This window comes from Macrobrachium nipponense, chromosome 40, assembly GCF_015104395.2.
Source record: "Macrobrachium nipponense isolate FS-2020 chromosome 40, ASM1510439v2, whole genome shotgun sequence".
Classification (NCBI taxonomy): Eukaryota; Metazoa; Arthropoda; class Malacostraca; order Decapoda; family Palaemonidae; genus Macrobrachium; species Macrobrachium nipponense.
This window is the reverse complement of record NC_061101.1, coordinates 3,069,515-3,096,549: the sequence shown is the minus strand read 5'-3', so window position 1 is coordinate 3,096,549 and position 27,035 is coordinate 3,069,515. Positions and strand designations below refer to the sequence as shown.

The 27,035-nt window shown below is 36.8% G+C and overlaps 2 protein-coding genes across 5 annotated transcripts in view; one reads left to right on the top strand and one right to left on the bottom strand.

Moving 5' to 3' along the window:
• Positions 1–253: 253 nt before the first annotated feature.
• On the bottom strand, positions 254–1,729 carry LOC135211810 (CAP-Gly domain-containing linker protein 1-like). Its single transcript, XM_064245019.1, has one exon. It carries the CDS (start codon positions 1,727–1,729, stop codon positions 254–256), a length of 1,476 nt encoding a protein of 491 aa, XP_064101089.1.
• A 13,285-nt stretch (positions 1,730–15,014) lies between these two features.
• Positions 15,015–27,035, top strand: part of LOC135211880 (prostaglandin F synthase 2-like) — a 28,199-nt gene continuing 16,178 nt past the window's right edge. For 3 of the 4 annotated variants that reach the window (XR_010313767.1, XR_010313768.1, XM_064245098.1), the window contains exons 1-2: positions 24,393–24,604; positions 26,827–26,994. Coding sequence is in view for 2 of the 4 variants with exons in the window: in XM_064245098.1 (XP_064101168.1) it covers positions 24,533–24,604; positions 26,827–26,994 (240 nt within the window). In the remaining 2 variants the exon portion in view is untranslated. Of the gene's footprint in view, positions 15,158–24,392; positions 24,605–26,826; positions 26,995–27,035 lie in introns of those variants that run through there. The other variant, XM_064245099.1, reaches the window with a different exon arrangement.

Genomic DNA, 27,035 nt, shown 5'->3' with positions numbered 1-27,035 from the left:
AGAGGGTATGCACCACAGTCCAGTGTTGAACATGGGGTGCACAGCAATCCAGTCTTCGGGCACTTGCCGCCAGGCCACAATCCGCTGTAGTTTCTCGATCGCGCAGAGCTGCTTCCACAACTATATCCAGGAGTGATTTCCTTCACAAGAGTTAGCTTGTTCCTATTCCCAACATGAGAGATGTCCTGGCGTCTCCTTCTACAAGTAAACCACCGTTCTCCTAAAAATGCAGAGGTTCCTTGACGTGCACCCTTTACGTGACGGCGTTTATCTTGTAGAGCTCTCGGACCGTTTTAGCATCCTTCTCCAGCCGTTGGAGGTTGGCTGCAGATATCAGCCTCATTTTCTGATGCAATTCCTCTCTGTTAAGAGGCTTCTCAATTGATGGAGGTTTAGTCGGGGCCTTTGAATGACCCTTGGTGCCAGCTGAAGGTCGTTGCAATCCTTTGATTCTGCGAAGTTCTTCCTCGATGCTGTCCATTCGTCGGTAGAGGACTTTGCAGTTGATCTGGGGCTTCCTCAGACGTCGAGTTTTACCCGAAGCCTTTTTCTCTTCAGCTTTCCTCTCTGGTACTGGACCTTTCATTGCCTGACATTCCTTGTCTCCTGTAAAGATTCTGACTTTCGTTTCCAAACAGCTGATCTTCGTATCCTGACCCAAGGGCTCTTCTTGGAGTCTTACGAGTTCCAACAATGCCTCCATCTTCTCAAATTCCCTTGTCTCTAATTCCTCCTTCGTCTCAGCAAGTTCGAATTCAAGTATGACTTTCCTTCTCATCAGGTCATTCATCTTCCCATCTGCCTTCGGTTTTTCTGCTATAACAGTTTTAGATTCTTTAAGCAGACCGCTGACTTCCAGTTGTTTCTGGGTGCAGCACTCTTTCTCCAGTCGGAGGATCTCTCTGCCCCTCTGCAAGTTCTGTTCTCTCAGCTTCTCCAGCTCCTCCTTTTTCTCAGCCAATTCTGCTTTGCATTCTTCGAGCTGTTTCAAATTTTCGTGGGTCATCTGCTTCTCAATTTTGAGGACTTGTAACGCGTCCTCTAGACCTCTGATCTTCGAGGTCCTCCGCTCGTTTTCGCTCTTCAAGTTTTCAATGTTCGTCTCTTTCCTCCTGTTCGCTTTTCGAAGTCCTTCCAGGTCCTCATTTAGCCTTTTCATTTGGACTTCCATTTCTTTCCTGCTATTTTCACTTTGCTGTAGATCTCGGTGCAACGTCTCCTTCTCCATCTCGAGGACTACGACCGTGTTTTCCAAAATGATCAGCATCTGGTCTTTTTGCTCCCTCTCCTTTTCTTGAGCTTCTGTATCCTTCGCCTTTTCCGCTGCTTCGTCTCTCAGGTTCTGCATCTCTTCGGACATTGAAGAGATGTTTCTTTCCTTTTCTTTGTTGAGTCTTTCGAGGTCTCTGATGTGTTCTTCCATCTGGATTCCTCCTTCTGTCAGGCACTCTACCTTCTTCAGTAATTTGTCGATCAGCTGATCCTTTTCTAACCTCTCTTTCTCAAATCCTAAGAGAGCATTTGCATTTTTCTGAATTACTTCCTCGAACTTTCGACTGATCGCCAGATGCGTTTTTTCTTCTTCACTGTCAGAATGACCGCCTTCTCCATTACTGGAACGTTGGTCTTCTTCATTATCCGAAATATGGTCGTCTTCAATATCAGAACGATCAATTTCGTCCTGCTGATTTCCAGCCTCGTCAAGACAGGCAGAGCTGTCAGAGGCCATGAAATCGAATTTAACCATTTCAATAGCAAATCCACGAAGTATAAATACTCCTGTGAATAGCATAACAAGAATGGCCAACAACAACAGAATACCGCGGGGGACTTGAACCCCGGAGCCAAAGCACTGTGCGAGCACAACTGTAAGCAAACTTAGAAACATCTTTGTTCGTTAATGATCAAGTCTCTTTGCCTTAGCATTACTTTTCAAAAATCGCACGTGACGTGTCTGGAGTCTGCTGGGATTCTGGAGTCATTCCTGGTTCCTCCGGAGACGATCCTGTCTGCGGGATTTCTTGCTGATCCCCGGTCACATTTGATGTGTCTGGATTCCGGAGTCATTTGGGGCTTCTTGGGAGCTGCTTCAGTCTTCCGAAGAGGGGAATTCCTATGCAGTCCTCGGGGACTTTCTGAGGACCCTGGAGCCAATCTTCACAAACACATACACACACACACACACACCGTCTCTCTCTCTCTCTCGTCTCTCTTCTTCTCCGTCCCCATCAATATCCGTCTCCTCGTCTCATCTCTCTCTCTCTCTGTATATATATATATATATATATATATATTATATATATATATATATATATATATATATATATATATATATATATATATATATTGTATGAACTACGCCTTTTAGTACAAAATACCTGACAACGAATACACGATTCACGTCACAAATAAGTAAGTTTATTAGAATACAAATGTATTATCGATAAAATGCTTTCCTACAAGAATATAAATTTGATATTTTACCTCCTCAGTTCCTGCTGGATTTGATTAATGACAGGAGTACTGTCGACACTAGTGACCTTTGACATATTTTATTTACAAATACTTATTTTAATGACAATACGTAATTTTTTTTTATTATAAATCTCAGCTAAATATATCGATTAAAGTAAGATGGGCGTCCCTAATTCACACATATTTATAAGTGGGCTATTAACTATGGGGTTAGCTTTAAGTGGCTAATATATTTTCACTTTTAAAAGTATTAGTTCATGTTTTAGCATAAATTGACCGATATATTTTAACCTTATAAGTAGTGCTCCCAATACATTTTCACTTGATAAGTATTAGCTCAGGTTTTAGAGCAAGTTGTCCAATGCATCATCACTTTGTAAGTAGTAGACCAGTTTTAAGTATAAAATTGGCCAATATATCTCCAATTTATAAGTACCAGTAGGGCGTGAAGCTCCAAGTGAAACCATCAAAAGGGTTAACTAGGTATCTGGGAACTCTCTGCTACATAAACGTTATCGTGAACTGCATTTCAAATAGTCTACCAACATCAAACTGCCAATAATACGACAAACGATGCAATGCAAAATGATTCATTACAGCGGAAGTGAGATGACCTAGTTTAACTAAGCCCATAGTATTCGAGAAAACTCTCAGATTTTGGTGCTGAAATGACCAATTTTGGGGAAATCATAATGGAATGATTAAAACATCGTTTAAGTGTGAATTTATGATATTTTGAAAATAAATCTTATACGGGATGGAATTTAAAGACGTGAGGTTTTATCTTCCGAGAGAATTTTTATTTTATGCCTTCAATAATTCAGAAAATATTAGCATTTGAATAAGCTCTTAATAAATAATTTGAATAGCTTTTGATAAATTTAATCAAAGCAATGATAATCTCCTAGAGACAGACAGAGAGCATAAAATGATTAGACCACATTTAGATTGAACATATATTTTCTTTCTTAGGGGTAGATTAAATTATGTGAGATGGTTTTGTGTTAATTCTGTATTGGGGAAAATTAAAGAAAATTGTCACAAACGAATTCTTGCGTTCAACGTTTTAATTGTTGAAGTAATGTAAATATCGTATTTTTGTTATTTTTAAATAAAAGTTAAAGAAAAAAAATCTATGCGTAATTCAAAATACTGATGCGTATGCCAAGTCCACTTGTTATTCAAGTTGTATATGAGAGAGAGAGAGAGAGAGGGAGGGTAGTATCACAGTTAATCACATCCTAAGTGACAGTGATTAACATCAGGGCGGCTCATCCTATAATTTACCCTGTCATGTTAGATCTAAACGAACATCCAACTAGCGCCCCATTATCGAGTTTGTGTGGGCGTCCTGAGGACTTTCCCTCAGAGAAATAAAGTAATTTAAGAATCACAAGATAAAGAATTTATATTCTTAAACCCCCTTTGGGTAATTAATACGAAGCTCACGTCTAATTAAAAAATAGAATAGGTGGTTACTTGAGCCAGTAATTTATTAAAAAACATAGATGTAACTTGTTGCCACAGAGGTCAGCTAAAACAAACAAATAGAAAACATCTGATGCCATAGAGCATTGGGTACTATACTGTACAGGACTCCGCCCTTCAACGAGGCGGTCCACACCCGACTGGATCTCGCATCCCGTAAATACTTAGCCCTTAATAAGGAAGGATACGCGATCCTTCAAAGGATTGCCTGGTTCTGAAGCAAGGTTGCAAACAGGAGAGGAAATGAATGGGTGATGAGTCGACCAGGATATTATGTAGAGGACAAAAAAAAGAAGGTAGGATAATAGGATTCCTGTAGGATTCTTTCGCTGTTGTTTTTTACTGATAATTCCGCTGTATTTTTCAACTGAATTAAATACTGAGCTTTTAGGGATGTTAACTTTTTTTTTTTTTAAGGGCGATGCTTGTTTCATGGCATATGGTCCAGTATGAAGGTCAGGTATTTATCTCTTTGAGGTTAACCTTGTTTGCAAGGTCATTCTTTGTCGCTATGACCGCTTTGAAACAGCTTCAAGGGTGAACAGCCAGCAGGTGGAACCACTGACTTTAAGTAGTCTCTGGAATTTGACATTTGTTTAGGAGCGGAAATTTTAAATTTGTTTAGAAACTGGAATTTGACATTTGTTTAGAAACTGGAATTTTAAATTTGTTTAGAAACTGGAATTTGACATTTGTTTAGAAACTGGAATTTTAAATTTGTTTAGAAACTGGAATTTGACATTTGTTTAGAAACTGGAATTTGAAATTTGTTTAGAAACTGGAATTTGAAATTTGTTTAGAATCTGGAGTTTGAAATTGTTTGAAATTTGTTTAGAATCTGGAGTTTAAAATTTGTTTGGAAACTGGAATTTGAAATTTGTTTAAAAACTGGAATTTGAAGTGTGTTTAGAAACTGGAATTCGAAATTTATTTAGAAAATGGAATTTGAAATTTGATTAAAAACTGGAATTTGAAGTGTGTTTAGAAACTGGAATTCGAAATTTATTTAGAAACTGGAATTTGAAATTTGTTTAAAGCTGGAGTTTAAAATTTGTTTATAAACTGGAATTAAATTTTATTTTTTAAACTGGAATTTGATATGTGTTTAGAAGCTGAAATTCGAAATTTATTTAGAAACTGAAATTTGAAATTTGTTTAAAGTTGGAATTTGAAAATTGCTTAGAATCTGGAATTTGAAATTTGTTTTGAAAGTGGAATTAGAAGTTTGTTTGGAATCTGAAATCTGAAATTTATTTAGAATCTCGAATTTGAAATTTATTTAGAATCTGGAATTTGACATTTACTAATAGATATGGAATCTGAAATTTACTTAGAAATATGGAATTTGAAATTTACTTAGAAATATGGAATTTGAAATTTACCAGAATCCGGAATTTGAAATTTACTTTGAAACTGGAATTTGAAATTTACTTTGAAACTGGAATTTGAAATTTACTTTGAAACTGGAATTTGAAATTTACTTTGAAACTGGAATTTGAAATTTACTTTGAAACTGGAATTTGAAATTTACTTAGAATCGAATTCGAAATTTACTTAGAACCTGGAATTCGAAATTTACTTAGAATCTGGAATTTGAAAGACAGGTCAACACAGAACTAAGATGCACCCGGTCCTAGAAAATTTAACAGAAAACAGAGTGTCACTGTCCCAAATCAGTCTCTCTTTTCAATAGATATATCCCCTGTCTCCTGCGCAGGCGCATGCGCAGAAAGCGCTTTCGATCGAGGCTCTGAAAGAACTCCCCTTAAGATCAAGTTGGGCAAGACAGGACACAAAGTGACACCTTCCTATCCCGTGCGAGACGAATTCAATGAGGAATGACAGCCAGGAATTAGACGCAACCGTGTTGGAATAGACTCCCTTTATTCTCCTTGATTGAGAATGGGCTACTTGGTTACGTGGGCGAGAGGGTCAGTTATCGCTTATCAGCAGTTATCAACATTTATTAACACTTATGAACGTATTATTATCTTTGCCTTTTATTTCGTTCCAGCTAGAGTACCCTCATGTTTTTGTTTTTGTTTTTTTTCGTAGCGGCGATAAACTCAATTATCTGAATTGTTCGATTGTTCTCCCATGATGCATTTCATCCTCTCTCTCTCTCTCTCTCTCAATAGCTGTACCCAGGGAGTAACGTAAAAAGATATTATTGCATCTCTTAATCGAAAAATGACTGAAAAACTCACACAAGTTCTTTATCGAGTCGACAAAATCTTCTCATTACTTTACACGTTCCTTTGGTAAGCCCGCTACCGCCTTCTAAGCTTCAGTGAAGCTTATACTCTTTAGGTCTTGTACTAGTAGACTCACTCTAGTAGACTTCACATCAACCGTGCATCTGATGTCTAAGGCCAGTCCCTTACGACGCTCCTGATTGGCTGATGAGAAGCCAATCACAGGGCTGGAAACTTTCAGTCTCTCTCGAGAGAGTTCACATAGGATGTATGTTCCACCTCTCCTGAGGGATACTTTTGAAAGACATATCCCTCAGCAGAGGTGGAACATTTCCAAAGCTAAATAAGAATTCAGGATTGTTCATTTTCGACGAAGATTATAGACAGAATTGTCTTCATCTCACTTATCCCCGTAGGGGGTAGTGCCGTCAGTGCTCCTCACACACTGCACTGTAGGCATAATTGAACGTTCTTCGTAGCGTCCCTTCGGCCCCTAGCTGCAACCCCCTTTCATTCCTTTTACTGTACCTCCGTTCATATTCGTTCTTCCATCTGACTCTATTCCACCCTCTTCTAACACTTACTTTCAATTTACCCTTCAGCGCTGAATGACCTCATAGGTCTCAGAGCTTGGGTGCCCCTTTTGCTCGGAGGAATCGGTGAATTCAAAGGCAAAATATCGTCCTATATAAATGGTTATCAGTCTACCGTCACTGTCCAACGAGGGCAGGACAAAGGGAAAGGAAGGAAAGGACAAAGAGAGAGAAATAGGAAGGAAAGAAAAAGGGAAGAAAACGGAGGAGAAAGTAAAAAAAAAAATAAGAAAATAAAAAAAAAGCGGAAGGGGTGAGGCGGAGGCGGAGGGGGAGGAAGGAAGGAAGGAAAGGGAGGGTCTTTCCTCCTCCTCCTCCTCCTCCTCCTCGCCTCTTCCGTTTCCTATCCATTCTACTTTATCCTTTCCCTTTACCCTGCCCCGTCTTGGACAGCGATGGCAGACTGGTACCATTTACATAGGACGATATTTTGCATTTGAATGCCAATGCTAACATGAAGTCCAGTCTTCACAGGCCACGTAGGAGAAGATCCCAGTTTATCAGTTTTATATACCAGTTACTGGTGGCAGACATCTTGAAGGTCTCATTAGGCTTTCCTTCCTGGGTGACTATAGGGAATTTTTTTTTTTTTTTTTTGTAGGGTGTCATCGATTGTAAATGCGTACAAATACGGAAGATTGTTGATGTTTTAACTGCAGAAAAAAACGCTTCCTTCGTCGGGAATAAGTTATTATTGACCCAATGAAGCACATCCCACCCCCCAAAAAAAAACTTCCCTTTAACAGGTAATTAAAAGAATTCCATTTTTTTTTTCTGTCTATCAATAACATATTCCTTCGTCGACAACAAGTTATCATTGACCCAACACAATAACTTGAAGTACGAGAAAAACAAAAGCTTCCCGTTAAAAGATAAATAAAATAAAATAAAAATTTTGTCTACCAACACTTCCTCCGTCGAGAAGAACGGTTACCTTCGACATATAAGATCCACAAAAGAAAAAAAAAGAAGAAAAAAAAAAAAATATATATATATATATATATATATATATATATATATATATATATATATATATATATATATATATATATAAAATCTTCCCCTTTTAACAGCAAAGAAGAACAACCCGCATGCGTTCAGTCGCTCTACCCGCGAATGATCCGTTCTGCGAAGAACGCGTCCAGAACCGGTACTAGATACTGTTCTCGGTCCCTCATGACAGCTAAAATAGTATACGGCCTCGAAGCGACTACCACCTCGCTGCTGATAGAGTTATCGAGGTTAAGATGATGGATAGACGCATGCGAGGTGACAGTCCCTCACACTTGAGAATTTATAGAGAGTTACCCTTGAAAGGTGGTGGGGGAAGGGAGACGGGGGAGATAGGACCTCCTTGCTACGGAGAAAGAGTGGCTTGTCGTCCTTATTGTAGCTGAATTCTGTATAAGCACGAATGCGTGTATACTTACGTGCGCACGTGCAGTCACAGAGATACACAGGACCCACTTAGAGGGTCCTGGAGAATACATACATACATAAATACGTTTCGAGAGAGAGGCAGGGAGAGAGAAGAGACTGAGTGTTAGCCCAGAGAGAAAGAGAGGGAGAGAGATGGAACCGTAGTCCAGAGAGAGAGAGAGAGTCGTAGGAGAGAGAGAGAGAGTCGTAGGGGGAGAGAGAAAGTGTCTGAGCCAAGAGAGAGAGAGAGAGAGAGAGAGAGAGTCTTAGCTCAGAGGGATTGAGAGAGAGTGAGTCTTAGCCTAGTGAGAGAGAGAGAGAGTGTGTGTGTGTCTGATCCCAGAGAGAGAGAGAGAAAGGGAGTCTTAACTCAGAGGGATTGAGCATGAGAGAGTCTTGGCCCAAGAGAGAGAGAGTCTTAACTCAGAGGGATTGAGCATGAGAGAGTCTTGGCCCAGAGAGAGAGAGAGAGAGAGAAAGAGAGTCTCAACCCACATAGAAACATCACCGAACAACTTACCCAGAAACAATACTGGAACCTGCATATAGACCAATATTAAAAGCTCCTCCTCCCCATAAACAAATTGCCAGTCGATGAACACTTGACAGCATCGGTAGAAACATGGACCACTTAAGTTAAACTAATCGAAACTGGGAAGAGGGAGCAGAACTCTTTCTGGGAATGAGGGAGAAATGAGATGAGAGAGGTAAGCTGGTATTCTGTCATTTCCTTCTTTTTAACGCTTTCGCTAGATGATTAGATTGTTCGAAGTGTTTATTATTTATGAAAGCGTTTCGATTGTTAAAGAGTTGGTCGGGAGATTTGTTCAGACATTATACTCGGTAGGGAATTTATTTATTTATTTATTTTTATTTATTTTATTTTATCTATTTATTTATTTTTTGCAGTGAGATTTTTTCTTCAATAGTTTGGAATTAAAGTAGAATTGATTTGTTCAGACATAAACGCGGTAGGGAATTTATTTATTTATTTATTTATTTTTATTTTATTTTATTTTATTTTTTATTTTATTTATTTTTTTTGCTGTAGAGTTTTTCTTCAATAGTTTGGAATTAAAGTAGAATTGATGGCGATAGATACCGAAATGAATATATATAGAGCGAGTGATATGTAATATTATATAATGTACATTATAAATATAAATGTATTAAGCTTAATCACTTTTGTACTGTACTGTGCATTCACACGAGGGCTGTGAGTTCCTCATTCAAACAAAATGGTTCGTATAGAGATTTTATTCACAAACGTTACAAGCTTTTAAGGGCTAACTATATATATATATATATATATATATATATATATATATATATATATATATTATATATATATATATATATATATATATATAATATATATATATATATATATATATATATATATATATATATATATATATATATATATATATATATATATATTTGTAGAATCCGCTGGTCACTTCTTACTAGATATGTATGTAATTGTAATAGCCGCAATGCCCCATCTTAACTTCTCGAAATTCTTCACACTTTGGGTACGCTTGGCACTAAAAAAGCCTTTAGATTCGAATTCAAGAATTGCTGCTTGACATTAGAATTGCTTCTTATTTGAGAACATTTGGATAAAGACTTTGTAGTGACAAGCGTATCCAAAAAAGTATGGAGAATTTGAGAGGCTATTACATACACAGTATATACATACAAATATATGTGTGTGTATGTGGAGATAAGTTAATAAAATTTTGTCATCCCAAGAATTAATAAGCTGTACTTATATTCTCTCTCCAGAATGAAAAGAGAAATCATATTTTAAAATACTGTTGAAAACTTTCCTCCCTCACTCACAAAAAATAATAATATGATAAAAAATAAAGCCCCCAAAACTGAGCTCACAAGAAAGACAATACGATGACAACACAAGTTCTCCCCACCAAGTAGATCTCGGGTCCGCGTTAAAACCATTTCTGTCTCATCATCTTAATGTGAACTTCGTAATAGCACTGGAGATGATTCACGCATTTCCAAAATATGATACCTCGTCTGAAAGCCTTCTACACACGCACACACACACACACATTATGTCCCATTAAAGGAATGCTTACTGGAATAGATAATCCTTTTGTCATGATCGATGGAATGACCTGAGCTTTAGATTCAGCTGCTCTGGTCATGTACTGCATTTAAATAGGAATTTTTTTTTTCGTACGCGAAAATAAATCTTGAAGACATTTGCTTTTTAGTTGAAAGACTGAGTGTAAGTCTGTGAGTTTTCATGTCTTGAGTATCTAGGATTCTAGATCTTATGAACGTGATCTACACACACACAGTCTCAGACCGTTCATGTAGAGAAATGTGATGCATGTTACATTGAAATGAGTACATTAACTCTCGTAGAATTGCTCTCAAATGAATTAAACTTTAAGTTTTGCCAATTTAAATTTGAAACTTGCATCAACTAAAGGAATAAGAATGAAAAGATACCGTGATTTTAACGAGCACAATGTTCTAAATCCCAATCTGAGATGATGATAACAAAAAAACGTAATCTTAGATTATATATCGACAGAGAAGATGAAGGCAAAAGGTCCTTAGAAGCTATAGCGAACGAGCTATTATAGGGGTCAGGCCTGTACCGAGGTGGGCTGGGGGTCGAACGACCCCCACCAAAAAAAAAAATTTTTTTGTTTGGAAGTCCATATTTTCCTTGACTATCCTTCTCATTGAACTATACTTACAAATTAATAAATAATTTGTTTTTTTGGCAAGTCTTTTTTTTTATTTTGTTATTAAACATCAACATCATTCTCTAGTGATAGGAAATAAAAGAGTGATAATAGGAATATGATATATATACCTATATATGCAATGACATTCATAGAAGAAAAGGTCCAGTTTTGGGAAAAAAGACCCCCCTCCCCATAACAAAACAACTCTGGGTAGGGGCCTCTGGGGAGTTATGTATGTGGCTGAGACAGAAAGCTGAACTTCAGCTGGAGGTGAACCTCCCAATTTATTTTTTTTTTAAATACCGTAAAAGGACATAAAATATTTTTGTGCAGGTCTGAATGAACCGCTCAGAAGTAGCGAAATCTAAGAGGTCCTCTGAGAAGGATGTGATGGTAACAGGACAGGAACATTGGGTATCTTAATAAAATAATGCAACTGTTTAGACCTTAAATATTACGAGAGATAACTATATAAGCTGGCAAATTCTCAACTCATTAGAAGCCTTTAAGGGGAGCACCATTTTGTTAGAGCGTTCTGTGGCCGTCATGAAACATCTTGGGCTCGTTCTTTCGTCAACTTTCAAAGGATTTTCAAATTGTTTATGAGTTGTAGAAAGTAGTTTGTTACTTTTATAAAATTTGAAAGGAGTTTTAAATTGTTTATTAGTTATAGAAATGTTTGTTACTTTTATCAACTTTTAAAGAGTGTTTCAAATAATTTATTAGTTCTAGATAAGCATTTGGTACTTTCATCAAATTTTAAAGGAGTTTCTAACTGTTTATAAGTTGTAGAAAAGTTTGTTACTTTTATAGAAATATTAAAGGAGTTTCAAGTTGTTTGTGAGTTGTAGAAAAGTTTGTTATTTTATGAAATTTTAATGGAGTTTCTAATTGCTTATGAGTTGTAGAAAATAGTTTGTTACTTTTATAGAAAATTTAAAGGAGTTTCAATCGTTTATTAGTTGTAGAAAGTAGATTGTTAATTTTATCAAATTTTAGGGAGTTTCAAGTCGTTTATTAGTTATAGAAAAGTTTGTTACTTTTATAAAAATTTTAAAGGAGCTTCTAATTGTTTATGAATTGTAGAAAAGATTGTTACTTTTATAAAATTTTAAAGGAGTTTCAAATCGTTTATCAGTTATAGAAAAGTTTGTTACTTTTATCAAAATTTTAAAGGAGTTTCAAATGGTTTATTAGTTATCGAAAAGTTTATTACTTTTTTCAACTTTTAAAGGAGTTTCAAATTATTTATTAGTTCTAGATAACCTTTGTTGTTTAACGAGTGCCAAGGCCAATGCTGTTTGTGTTGAGTAAACCTACGGTACTCACACAGAATATTTCGTCCGATGACTGGCTTTAGTTAGACCTAGGTTAACTTGATACAGTTGGACTTGGAGAAAGGCATCTATGTTTATAATTGATCATTAAGCACTTTTTCAGGTCTGTGATAAGAAAGGACACGAACGGCATCTAAAACATGAAACTAACTAAACAGAATGTAAAGACAGGTATGATAATATAAATCTCATTCATCAGGCGAGACTATTGTCCATGTTTTTGTATTTTCTAATCGACGTCCTCATGGGAAAGTTTTTTTCTTTTGTGCTGAAGTTTTTGTTATATTCCCTTCACCGTCTGAAAATTAATAAAACCTCCTGTCAATCAGAATTTAAACATATTTTAGTGTTAATATGGTGTGACGTTATCCTTCTCAACTCTTGGAAATTCAGACAAGTTTTCACTGAATACCCAATTCGAAAGCGGTCACTAAAAGTTCAGTTTCGTAAGAAGGTTGAGTTATAAATTATTTACTTAGTTTGCTTTGTCGTTTCTGACTGCTTGTTTACACTTCCGATCCCATGAAAACTGAGAAACGTGACATAATGGTTGCATGAAAATGTGATATTAAAAAAAAAAAAAAACTTTATTCGCCACCAGAGTGGTCAAAGTCACTATCTATCGATGTATCTAAACCAGGCACAGCGGCTCGAATCCTGCCGGGGACGAAGTATTTATCGAAATTATAATTCCAATTGGGTATAAGTTATTCCCGTGGTATGGTGATTTGGATATTATACGGTATTTGTGGCTTAATATTTGTATATGCATACATACATACGTGCATATATATACATTCACACAGACATACACACACACTCACACAAAGCCTAACTGTAATAGGGCAATTGCTTTAGAAATGTGAAACTCTTCATGCATTATTTCATATTCGTAACCTAGGCTATTTCCACTTGATACCCTTTAAGCACGCATGCATATACCCGAGAGAGAGAGAGAGAGAGAGAGAGAGAGAGAGAGAGAGAGAGAGAGAGAGAGAGAGAGAAAGGAACAGTAACGAGTGAGGGTCGAACTAATAATGATCTTCCTGCTTAACAGTACGAATATCCTTATCCCGCGAGGGACATTACACCGTTTATGAGTCTATTTACACCCCCCACCCCACATCTCCCCATGCACGGTGTTCACCGTTCCACAGTTCCACGTGAGGCGCCGAAAGCGTCGTTTAAGAAGTCTCCTTCAGTTGTGGATTTCATAAGTCAGTGCTCCTCACGCGGTGCACTGTAGGCATTACTGAAGGTTACTTGCTGCGACTCTTTGCATTCCCTTGACCTCAGGAACAAATTGGATGACTAAACGTAAATCTCAATTTGAACTCGTCTTGAAATTGATCTTCTGAATATTTGGAATGCTCCCAATTATTTTATATATTTAAATTTTTAAAAATCACTACTTAAGTCGTAGAAGTTTCCTTCGCCTTCGACTTACAGAATTATCGATACTTTCACGTCACTGAGAATTTTTTTCTCAAAGCTAAAAGAAGTATATACAGTATTCCAAAAGTAAGTGAAATGCTATTCCTTCGTTATTCGTGTATTGAAAAGTGGTTGGGCTTCTAGCCTTACCTTACTGAAGGGTTGAACAAGATATAATAATAATAATAATAATAATAATAATAATAATAATAATAATAATAATAATAATAATAATAAATGTTTTGAATTATCGGACATAGTATGTACAGATTTCAGTGAACGCCGAACATATTCATCTTATCGTAATCGACAACGAATCTTTGGAAACAATATTCATAATGATAATAGGCTTAGTATTATTATTATTATTATTATTATTATTATTATTATTATTATTATTATTATTATTACTTTATCTGCCATAGATGTAAATCTCGGACTACTCTTATTCCTGTATTATTTGAGTTATCAAGTTTACAAAATTCGAACAGATAATTCAGAGCTACCGAATCAGTATAGTTGTATTTTACTATAGGCCTAATAATGTATATATTATGTATCATAAAATATACCTCTACTAAAGCCAGTGACGTTTATTTGAAACAATTTTCCCACGTTATTTCAAAAGTTAAAGTCAAAGATTTTTGCGTGGTGATTAACCTTTCTTCGTCATTTTTGAAAAAGAATATACGTATTATCAACAATGTTGCCTGATTCTGCTAGTTTTCAGATTCTCTCTTATTAGAAGGTAAAAACTGTTCTATACAAAAATACGAACAACAAACAGAAGTATCTTAATCCCCGTGACGCTGCAATTTCATTGAAAGGTCATTACTTCCATGACACAAACAGCGTGACGTAGGAAGTATCGAAATAATGGAGATGAAAAGACATTCTTCGTTTTCCGTCATTCAGACACATTATTACAGCTATTGTATTCCTGGATTTTAAAGGAAGAGGAGACGAAAATACGATGAGGAAATCGATAGTCTGTGAAAATCTGTTCGTTGTGGGAATGAGCAGCTCGGTCGTGTTGCCAACTTCTACGGAAAACTTCAAGACGAAATTCGCATTATAAATGGTTTCATGACGGAATTCGCATTATAGGTCATTTAGATTAGATCAAAATCTTTTTCAAAAATCTGGAATAGAAGCGTATGAAGTGTTTACGTTAAGGTTTATACTTTTAATCCACTTGTGCATGCTCCTGACGCCTATTCACCAACAACCAACATCTTTAGTACTAGTTGCTCGGTAAAGCGTTGCAAAACCGAGATTTTCCTTTCCATTTAATTCATTCGAACATATTGATAAGTTGCAAGAAGTGGTGGGAAGAGAATTTTTTCATATTTAAACAAGAAGAACCGCCTACACGAAGGTTAAGAGATTCGAAATCACCGTGACGTGCTTATGTCTACAATAGGTTTTCCCTCCAACCTCGGAGTGGCGAGTGTACTGTGTGACTAGGCATAAATTTGGTGGTCATTCAGGTAAACAGTTTGAGACTCATTGTTGTTTTATTTTTTATTCTGAAGTACACGATATTGATGGAGGAGAAGTAGGTGTTGCGTTATCTCTGTTTTTCAAATGGTTTTGTTTGAAGGCTATTTGTGTAGTTTTTAGTTTACGAGTTTAGATGAGAATTCATTCATTCCTTTCCAAGTTAGGGCTTTGATGCCAACAATTGATATTAGATATCTTGTCTTAAATAATGGTTTGCATGATACCTGATTATTGATCCTGCACGCACAGTACGTTCTCAACCGTTGTTGAAGTTTGGCGATAGTACTATAGGCTAAATGCGCTAATACAATACATATTGAGTAGAAGTTACAAGGCCTGATCTTACCCCCTGCTTACTCGGGACGCGTGCAAGATTTTCCCCTCACGCATAAGTTGCAAACATTATATTCATAAATCTTAACGTAAATTAAAACGTGCTAAAATCTATGGTCACCTAGACCTTTGTTTCACCAACGAAAATCAAAATAAATACGGTATATTTCTTCAGAAATAATTTTCCTGTACTGTTTAACGTGCACATTATTTATTTTTTGCATTTTCATTCTAATAATAAATATCATAAATATCTTATCCTAAAATTCTTGTATCTTTAACTCAACGCAAAACACGTTTATTAGGTCTATTTAGACTCTTCCATAATCCTTCCTAACCCCCTATACCCACACAACAACAACAACAAAAAGGTAGTTTGTAGTCTTACTCCCCGAGTAAGCGAATACAAATGTATGCCGTTGTTACTCAAGTAGCTTTATGGCCTCATTGTGACCCGTTTTAGCTCTCGTGAGACATCCGAATCACACACACACACACACACACACACACACACACACACATCCCACCGTTCTGGAGCAACTTATAATCTCTTGAGCAGCTCTTCGTGTTCTGCGGATTACAGCCACCGGGATTTTGATGATAACTTTGGTAAACAGCGGTTGTTTTGTCGTTGTGTCCTACACCAATTTCTACTGGTGTTTTTGTGTACCTGACATAACAACTTAAAAACATAAGATTTAGATTAAAGTTTAGATTATTTTGTCGTTTTTATATGGCGCTCAGGAAGCCTGTAGTTTCTATCAAATGTAACTTACGGGATACGGGATATTGATGTTTATGTAACAGCACTTCAGGCGACGAATGGGTAGACATTTTATGCAAAAACACGATAGCAAAACATCTCATGCAAAAAAGACGATAGCTTCGTAACCTTAATTTACCAGAGAAAAAAATGTTTGTTTACTCACAGTGAAATTAAAGGGAAAAAAAAAAAAAACACTTTATGAGCCCATGCGGACCAACACCGATTACCGCCATTTCTTGACTAATGTCAAAAATAGTTTTCCTTCCAGTTATTCTAACAGCTAAGAAATTCCGGTGTAAAGTTATTTCACGGAAAAAAAATCGACAAAGGCCCCGTACTTGTTTTCCTATTTGCGTATAGGAATGTGAGTGGAGTTTTGGAGTTGAGGGGGGGGGGGTAGTTGAAGGAGGTGGGGGAGATCGGTAAGAAAGGAATCCTCTAAATGGGTAGGAATTTCGGTCAACTTTTTCTTTTTTTCTTTTTTTTAATGACCAAAATCTTTATGTTCTATAGGACGTGACATCACTGGAACGGATGTGTTAGTCACGCTTATGTTCACAAGATAAGAAGAATGAAAACAAATACAGACGCAATTATAGATAGGTGTCGTGAGGAGGGGGCGTATGCATTTATATTTACATGTGCGTATTGCGATTGGTTTATGAACACGCAAGGACTCTTATATGCATAATTATATTATATAATATATTAATATATTATATATATATATATATATATATATATATATATATATATATATATATATATATATATGCGTGTCTGTGTGTGTATGTGTAACTTTACTCACACATACACAGACACGCGTAGCCTAACCAGTACAAATTTTGCAGTCATTCATCAAAAAGAAATCACAGTCCTTCTATGACGTCACTGATAAAACCCAGTTACATCCAGATGTATGATGACGATCGCCAATGTCGGGGTAGAATATTTTTATATGTTTTTTTATGTATTTTTGGAAACGAAGGGACCTTTTTGACATCCTGAAGGTTCGTATTAGTTTTTCATTTGTTTTTGGAGTCTCTCTTCTGCGAGTTCTTACTCTAAGGCTGGGCTCGGTAGATTGGGTGGAGAGAGAGAGAGAGAGAGAGAGAGAGAGAGATCAGAATGATACCACACAATCCAGTCGTTTTATTGGCTGTCCAAATGGCCAAACAAGCGCATATTTACTATATACTTTACTACTTGCTGTTTATTTTATTTTATATATAAACTCATATAGAGGCCAGAATGGATATTTCTTAGTTAGTGACCCCAACAGTGTCATCTAGGACTGATATTTCTAGGGGGTCATTATATTTATGATATTTACAACCTTTTGTTTATGTTTTGACGATCATCCCCAAAGGGCTTGTGGTACTAAACACGCCGCGAAGGTACATACCGGGTTATAACCAATGGGGTCACTATCTAATATATAATTTTTTTTTTATACAGGCAATCAGAACAGAAATCCCATCAGGTAACTTACAAGATGAACAACGGTACTGAATGATTTCTTCATTTTAGATGGCTTCCATTCATTGTTTCAGGAACCACAGAGAATTTGGGGACTGGTGAGGTAATCGTGGACTGTCTCTGGTCGTTGAATTCTGGAAGGAAATTCCAAGGGGATTGTAGAACAAGACGAAATGCATTCTGGTTTGCAGTACAGGACAGAGCAGCACCCTCCTACAGAGAGAGAGAGAGAGAGAGAGAGAGAGAGAGAGAGAGAGAGAGAGAGAGAGACATACCTCATGAAGGAAGAAATACAATTGACAGGAGGCTGTGACTCAGGTCTGGAGACAGATGGCGTAATGGAGTGATGAAGTTTCGCCCATCCATCATCTCCTTACTCTACTCTCTCCCCTTCCCTCCATCCCCCCCTCTCCCCCCTCCCAAACACCAGACCATTCATGACCACGAAATCCTCTCTCCCATTGGCGACCCGCAAATTCCTCAGCTGCGACCTTGAATCTATTTTCCTTTTGGGGGGGAGAAGGGGGTGTCCCTGGGGACACATGGCACTCACTGGCACTGCATTCTGTCACTCTCCGTCGGGGGGACCCTGTCCCGCCGCGGGGCCGTCTGTCAAACCTCGCAGGAAGCGGGAAGAGGGACTGGCCGTGGAAATTGAAGGGTGTTATTCGGAGTTCCTGATGTGTATTGGTTCTCACCTCCAGGTTGAGGAACATGGGTAGTGGTTCTCACTTCAGGTTGCGGAACTTCCCCATTCATTCTCTTCCACTTCCTCGTTCACTTCCTTCTTTAGGTGCTTTGTTTAGAAGAGAAGAGGAATGGGATATTTTAGAAGTAATGAAGAAGAATTTAAAATGATGAAAAGAACAGTAAAGTGACATTTCAGAAGTGATAAAGACAAATGGAAAATGAAAGATGTGGGCTGCTTCTCGTTTCTTGTGTCGTAAATACAGGCAGTCCCCGGGTTATGGCGGGGGTTCCATTCCCGGCAGGGTGCTGTAAACCGAAATCGCCTTAACCCAAATCATCATAATTATAATGGGAATAAATAGCAACAGCACTGTAAGTCCAGCTTACAGCGCCATAAAGCAGGTTAACAGCTCCATGAGGCAAGCGAATTCAGGAACGACTTAACATGAAACTGATGTAACCCGGGGACTGCCTGTACGTGGAAGCAACAAATATGCATTTTGTCAAATACATTTTGTGGAAACTAACCTGGAAAGTTAATTATTTGTCAGTGATGAAGCTGAAAATCATCATTTTATCAAATTTGGAATCTATGAATTTTGATTTCTCACTTCCCAACTGGGAATCTCTCATTTCCAGGTCCCTTGTAGCTAGAAATCTTTGTATCTTGATGTCATTAGAAACTAGACATCCTTCCAGCCTCCTGGATTTTGAGAGTGAGAGATTAAAATTTGAAATTTTGGGTTTGTGGAGATTAGACATTTATTTTCATCTCTTGGATTGTGCTGTGTTTTGGATGTTGACTCTCGTAAGATGTTGATATTGATGCTTGTAAGATGTTGATGTTGACGCTCGTTAACTCGTTTGCTTTTCATTGCATGTTCTCAGCTTGCACCTTTCTTCCAATTTGGGATTTTTAGCTGTGCGAAGGCGCTTTTTAGAATATTACACGTTAATTTTTAATAACTTCATATACTATTAATAATAATAATAATATAATGATAATAATAATAATAATAATAATAATAATCATACTATAATGGGCGTAATGTCTGTCTGTCTGTCATTCAATCACGGCCAAACGGCTGGTCAGATGGGCATGAAACTTGGCAGGGTTATGGTGGGGACCCCTAAGATGGTTTGTAATGGGGTTTCATCCAACCTACCCCCCTCCTTTGTAGGGGTGGGGGTGAGAATGGATTCCCTGAAACGGAGCTGTATACATAATTTCTGTGCAACTTCCCTGGAGAAAGTCGCGAATATTTCAGCTCGGACACAGTAGAGGATGAAAGTTATCATCAATATCCGCAAGATTTTTTTAATAATTTAAATCCATCAGGACTGCCAGTGCACAAAATAACGTTGAAGAAGTACTGCCCGGTAATGTTGCTTCGGAATTTCGATCCTGCCAATGGACATTGCAACGGAACGAGGTACACTGTTATGGAGCTAAACTCCCACGTTATCGAAGCAGTTATAGCATGGGCCCTCACACCGGCAAACGTCTGTTCATCCCCCGGATTCCTCTGATGCCTTCGGACAACTAGTTTCCGTTCCAGTTACGGCACATGCAGTTTCCTATCAACCTGGCCTTCTCATTCACTGCAAACAAGTCGCAGGGCTAGACTTTGGATCGTGTTGGTGTGTTTCTGCTGTCACCCATGTTCACGCATGGCCAACTGTATGTGGCGATGAGCAGAGCAACTGACTCTGCCAACTTGAAATTAAGTTGTGGACAAACTGATAATATTGTGTACAAAGAGGTTCTGTAGTAGGTATGTATAAAATCTTCCTTATTTTAATATTGCTGAACAAATAGTACATATAAATTTTTCACTTCTGCACCCGTATTTTATCACCCATCGTAGATGGGTAAGTTTGCTAGTAATAATAATGATAATAATATTATTGTTGTTCTTATTAGTATTTTTGAAAGGATGTGCACTGAATTATCCATTCATGTGAACTAAGAGACGCTAATCTATCACCAGTGTTCCACAGTTTCTGTGGAAAAGAAATGAATGTTTACGCTCACTATAAAAAAACAAATAGCATTTTTAAAGTTTCGTAAAAACATATGAGCAATTCGCATAACTCGTAAATTACCTTACGATGTAAAGATCTTTCAGAGCAGATGTTCTCATACTCCACGGGAACCATAAAAGAAATCGGTATTTCCACAATTTGTTAGGGGGATACGGAAAGAATGTTTATCCGGTCGAAAATTCGTTATATCAAACATTGCAGAACGTTTGACGGATGTTACTAACATTTTTCTCATCCGGCCTGGAACGTTTGTGGGACCCAGACATTCTACCTTGAGAAATTCGAGAAAGTCTTGAAGTCTACCTTGAGAAAGTCTTGACTTCTGCCTTGAGAAAGTCTTGAATTCTACCTTGAGAAAGTCTTGAATTCTGCCTTGAGAAAGTCTTGAATTCTGCCTTGAGAAAGTCTTGAATTTTACCTTGAGAAAGTCTTGAATTCCCTAAACCTTGGAGTAAGTCTTGAAATTCCTACCTTGAAAAGTCCAAAGTCCTTGAATTCTTGCCTTTTGAAGAAAGTCGAAGTTTTGGAATTCTTTGCCTTGAAGAAAAGTTCTTGAAAAAGTTTTACCTTGACAAAAAAAGTTTTTTCTTGAAAATTCCCGTTGACCTTGAGTAAAGTTCTTGAAAATTCCCTAATTCCTTGACCGAAAAGTCTTGAAATTATTACCTTGAGAAAGCCCCGAATTCCTAACCCTTGAGGAAGTCTTGTTTATCCGTATATTTGTTTATTGTGATATATATAGCAAATGTGGAGACTATTTTTGTTATTTGCATTTGTGATAAGTATAAAAATCTGTAGACTGTTTTTGAAATTTGTGCAGAAATAGCCTAAAAATAATATTCGCGTTTAAAAAATGCATAGCAGCATTATATACTTGATGTATTATAAGTAGGATACAGCCTCAGCATTGCAGAAATATGACTATAATATTTAACGGGACAGGTACACGATAGTCTTTACATCGAAACACGTAATTTGATTTAAAAAATATGTAAATCATTTGAAACATTTATTTTGACTGATGACGGATTCTCATTCCGATAATCTTGAAAAAGTTCGTCGTTCCAATAAGTATAAATAACTCATAGATCATTTTCCATCACATTTTTTAATCATTGGCTTCAAAAACAACGCAAATAAGAAATCGCGTGCGCGTGACGTAAAACACTAAAAGCAACTTTGCATTCTTTCCCCTTAGTAAGAACAATAATCAGCAAAATCACAAGCAAAAGCATTGTCACTTATAGTCATCGGTGGATGCTGCTGACTTTTTGCTCTGTTCCGGCTTTTGATCCTTGCTTAAATAAAAATAAATTTTTATGTATAAAAATAATGTCATCATTGACTCGACTTCCGGTATGACAGACGCGAGCAGCATGACACATCGAATGGACCCGATCATGGGCTCCCGAATTTCAAAGATTGCCTAAGAAGGAAATACGCGACAGAAATGCGAATAGGATTCTCTCATTAGAACGTAACACGAAACTCCAAGCGTCGGATCGAGTTGTTAAGACGTGTACAGTAGGAGTCTTCGAAGGGAGAAAAACTATCACGAGAGAGAGAGAGAGAGAGAGAGAGAGAGAGAGAGAGAGAGAGAGAGTTCGGGCGGGAGGGTTTACGACGGGGAAATCATCCTATAAATCATCGCTTTATCTTGTTATCTAGATGACTGTAGTTAGAGACGGTGCATCAAGAGATCTGATTTCTTCGGTGGCTGTTCCGTTGAGAGATCGCGGAGCAGCTGTGGAATGCGTTCATTGATATTTATGTGCATGCTTGTTAATCCACTTCTCCTCCTCCTCCTCCTCCTCCTCCTCCTCCTCCTCAACCGGAACCACCCGCCCTTCGCAAACTTTTATTTAGACCAACTGAACATATGTCGTCATCTTGCGCATGAATTTAAGATCTGGACAATAGATGCGAATCTAAATAAAGAGAGCACTTTGCAGTCATTCATAAAAGCACGACGAGGAATGATTACGTAAGAGATTTCTTTGTAAGACCAACTGTAATCATCGATTTTGTCGTAGGTGCAATCTTATGCAATCACGTATATGAATTTCATTTGCTATCACTGTGTGTGTGTGTATGATTTTTTTTTTAATACTTTCATTTACATCAGACATACTAGTTCTAGTTTCTTGGAAGATCCCAGTATATACTAATACATTATTCAGAATCAGTAAAAATGTATTCGACAGTGTCAGAGGCGGCAAATTTTAATTCCTGGAAAGCTCTATATTCACCACCGCCATAATTTTGGAAACCGTAAAGCAGGCCAACTAGTAAGGCTGACTTTAATTCTTAGAAAAAAAAACTTTGGATTAATTTCACAGACAACTTAATGCTATTTATGAGCAACTTAATGATGGCTACCAAATTTGCACAATTATAAATATATAATGGCTTATAGTTAACATATTTGCTTCTTAAGATGGAATATTATAAAATACATTGAACTTGATAAGCTAAAAAAAGTCAACTGCTATGCTACTTAAAATACGAACAAGTAAAATAAGTTGCAATTTTTTAGATGCACATTCACAGATATATCCATGATTCCACATCATGTGTTTTAATAGGAAGAAAAAAGTTGTTAACGTAGAAGATTTAATTTGAAACATTTTTGTAGAGTCTTTTCCTTTTTAAATTTCATTTCTGTTGCAGTGTTGTCCAGATTTTGCTTCTTGAAATAATATATTGTTCATTACATTAAACATGTTGTGTTAACCACGAAAAAAAAAACAATAATAACTACATAAGAACAGCGATTCTAAAAAACTGCTAAAATTGTTCCAAGTGGAATTAATTTTTAAAATATTATTTTAGAAAAGTATTTTCTTGCAATAACTGCTGCCTTTGTTTGTTAGCCTTCCAGTGTAAGTGAATATTTCCAGGGGAATCCATCATTGATATATTTATTGTAGTAGGGACAAGATAAAATGAAAACGGTCTGAACTAACTGCTGTGGCAAAGTTTCTGATTGTGCACACATAGTTAGCAGTTCTGCTCGATAATTGACGATATAACTTTCACCCCAAGCATTTAAACCATTAATTTTTTTCAGTCATTGATTTCTCCAGCACGTCTTATTTTTTATTTATTGTTTTTTGCTTTGAAATTCATGTCTTCATTTCCCCAAACCTTGATTATCTCTCAAGTTATCGTTAGCATCTTGTAGTAGCTATACAATACCAGATGCCAATTCCATAACAATATAGGATATATACAAAATACTTAATTGGTATTTGCAGGTAATATATCCCAAGCATCGTAGAGCAATTTGCAGCGAAGAATGTTGATTCTTCCAGTATTTTGTTCCTTCTTCACAAGTTATTCTGATTTTGCATTTTAGGTTAATGAGTCATTGTAATGATGGACCTATATGTTAAAACAATGATGTATTGTAACGATGAACCTTTAGGTTAAGACAATAATGCATTGTAACGATGAAGCAACGATTTCAGTGCGGCCGTTATGCAATTTATGTAAATGAAAGCTTCGTCTTAACAACAATCACTCCAACCTTTGATGTTCTCTGTATGTAATAAAAAAAAAAAGGTTGTTTCGTTGTTTATGTTACTGAACCAGAAAAATGTTTTAGTCACTTTGCGCCATAAGCATTGAGTTTATTAGCCGGAGATAAATACCATTTTCAATAGATGTGGGCGGGCGGCTTGTTGTGGGGGCGGTCAGGGGACAGCCGTTGATGTTTATAAGTCTCGTTCTTTACAACGGAGAAAGCTAAATGGGTCGCTCCATGAACAAGAACCTGTACAGGTATTAGAATAGCTCGGTCAATAACAATTTATACTAATGTACTAATTTTAGTATTAGCAAGAACCTGTAAAGGCATAAGACCAGCGTAATTTATAAAATGAAATTTTAAAAATAGTCATACTGACTAGGCCAAGGCTTGTGTCACTTGGAACCGACGGCCTCTACTAACTATGATAAACTTATGTAATACTCGTTGCCTTCGTTTACATCGTTTGTGCTTCTATTTAACACGTTGATGTAATTTGCGTATTCGAAATTGATAAAAATGAAATCTGTACCCGCCGTTGATCTACCGAATGGAAAGAAAATGCCAATAATCGGGGTTGGAACTTTCCAGGTATGTGATTAAACTAGGTATACCTAGGTAGCTAATTGTAAGTTCAACCTAAACCGATCATATTGTGGTTTGTGTTTTGACCCTATACTTTTGTACTGTCCCGGAAGGTAACTTATGTTAGTTTGGCTAACATATTTTGAATTTCGGAATTAAAATAGACTGAAGTGAATGATTTGTAGATAGGTAGTTTATGATAAGCAGTAGGCGTCATGTCGTATGGATAATAGGGTAAATAACCGCAGACGATCCATCGTCATCGCGCTGACCGGGCCTTATTCACTCGATATTTAATTGGTGAAACAAGAATAAAATTACAACCTTAAGCTTACCATTGAAAAGATTGAAGTTTCGTCAACATAATGTGATATATGAAAGCCCCATACAAATTAAGATAAGCATGTGAGCTCTTCGTAAAATATGTTTTCAAGGCAGTTTTGAAAAATAATATGGCGGCAATCGCGTGGCTAGCCGTTCTAACCACAGACAATCCACCATCTTACCCAGCCTTCCCAGCACTCATTTGAACAATGTTAGCATATATATGTAACGTTTATTGATCTTACTCAAGTTTGCTGTTGTAATCAGCACAATAAAACAACATTTTGTTGCCTATGTTAGTGAAAGTATGAAACTTTTTATTCTTGGGGTCATGGTTTGAACTGAATTCATTTTTACCTTGTAATCGGTGGTTTTATCCTTACTGCCATCACAACTGAAACTCCACAGTGCTTATTTGATTGTAATTATACACATTTTGGTCTTAATTCACTCCAAATTGCACTTGAACCACATTGCAGTTCCTGGTTCCTAAGCACTCACTCCACAAACACAGTTACGAGCAGCAGACGACTACACTGTTTATGAGGTGCAAAGCTTTATTCCCTTAATTGTTACTTTACTCATTATTTAGTTTAACTTTACTTTGTTACTTCAAAATGTTTATTTAATTCTTATCTATTATCCCTTTTTTGCAAGCAAATTAACCCTGAAAAATTACAGATACTATTTCTGAAGTATGAGTAGACGACGGCAGAAAGACATCGTTGCCAGTCTAGTGGAGCTTCACACATACGCCGATGCATTTACAAACTGTTTCCTTGAATTCTAGTTGTCATAGGAATGCAGTAATGATAAAATTGCTGTAATATGTATATATACTACAAATAGATATGCTAATTTCACTTATTTCCCCAGTTTTGTGCAAGTCTTATACCCAGTTTGGAGGGTAAACACATACTAATTGACAACACTAATAAACAATTGGAGAGTGCTAAATGCTGCAAAGAATGCTGTAGTCCCCTTGAATAAGTATGAATAAGTACTGGTTAGAGGTCGGGTTTACGATTGTTGTGATGAAAGTGCCCCAGCGTCTATGGGTACAAGTGGTGTGCGGATTTAGCACAGGAAATGGGAAGTTTGTTGACGCAAACGACTCCGCAAACATCGAGATGGCGTCAATCTTCTAAACTTTTTTTAATCGTAAGTAAAAATTTCGAAAGCATTTTGGGGTAGTGTGCACTCCGTTGGCCACACTTTTCATTACCCTCTGTTTAAATCTTAAAATATGGCATTAATTTCTAACTTTGGAAAAAATACTTACTTCGAAAGGAGAGTAGAGGTCTTGAGCTCCTGTTATCACCACCAACAACTCATGACTGATGACCATCTCCAGTGTCAGGACGTGTTAAAGTACTTTTTCGTAGGGTGGCCAAAACCGCAGTAGTCGGTGAGTTGGCCAGTCCACTCGGTTGTTTACCCAATACTGTAAGGTTAGGGGTAAGATTTTACTGCCAACATTTATTGAATTTTGGATTCAAATACGATTTTCTTATGTTTTAATGTGTGCATTGAATGTATCAGACACTCATTTCGATAGCAAATAAATTCCTTTTCATATTAAAGTATAGTAACTTTGTTTATGGAAAAATGGATGCTGTCAAAAATATTTTATATTTATGTATGGCGATTCTACAGAAAAGCTTTGTTAGACGCTGTGTTTAGTATCAACCTCTCAGGGATGCATGCAAAAACATAAAAAATAGTAAATTACAGGTTAATTACAATCGACCGCCAGAAACTAATGGAAAATTGTTAATAAGCAACCAAAATACTATAGGAAATTGCAATTTCCAATGAAATTACTCAACATGCCACTGTTACTTAGATTAACCCCTATATCTAGCTACTGTAATGTGACATTTGTAAATTTTCTGCATTTATAGGCCAAGAGTGAGGAAATCAAGATGATTGTAAATACAGCGTTGGAATGTGGATACCGACATATTGACACTGCATTTTTATATCAAAATGAATCGGCGATTGGAGAGGTCTTAGATGAGTGGCTTAGCAGTGGAAGAATTACACGCGAGGATTTATTTGTGACAACTAAGGTAGAGGTTTTCTTTGGTTTCAATGAATGTTATTGATTTTG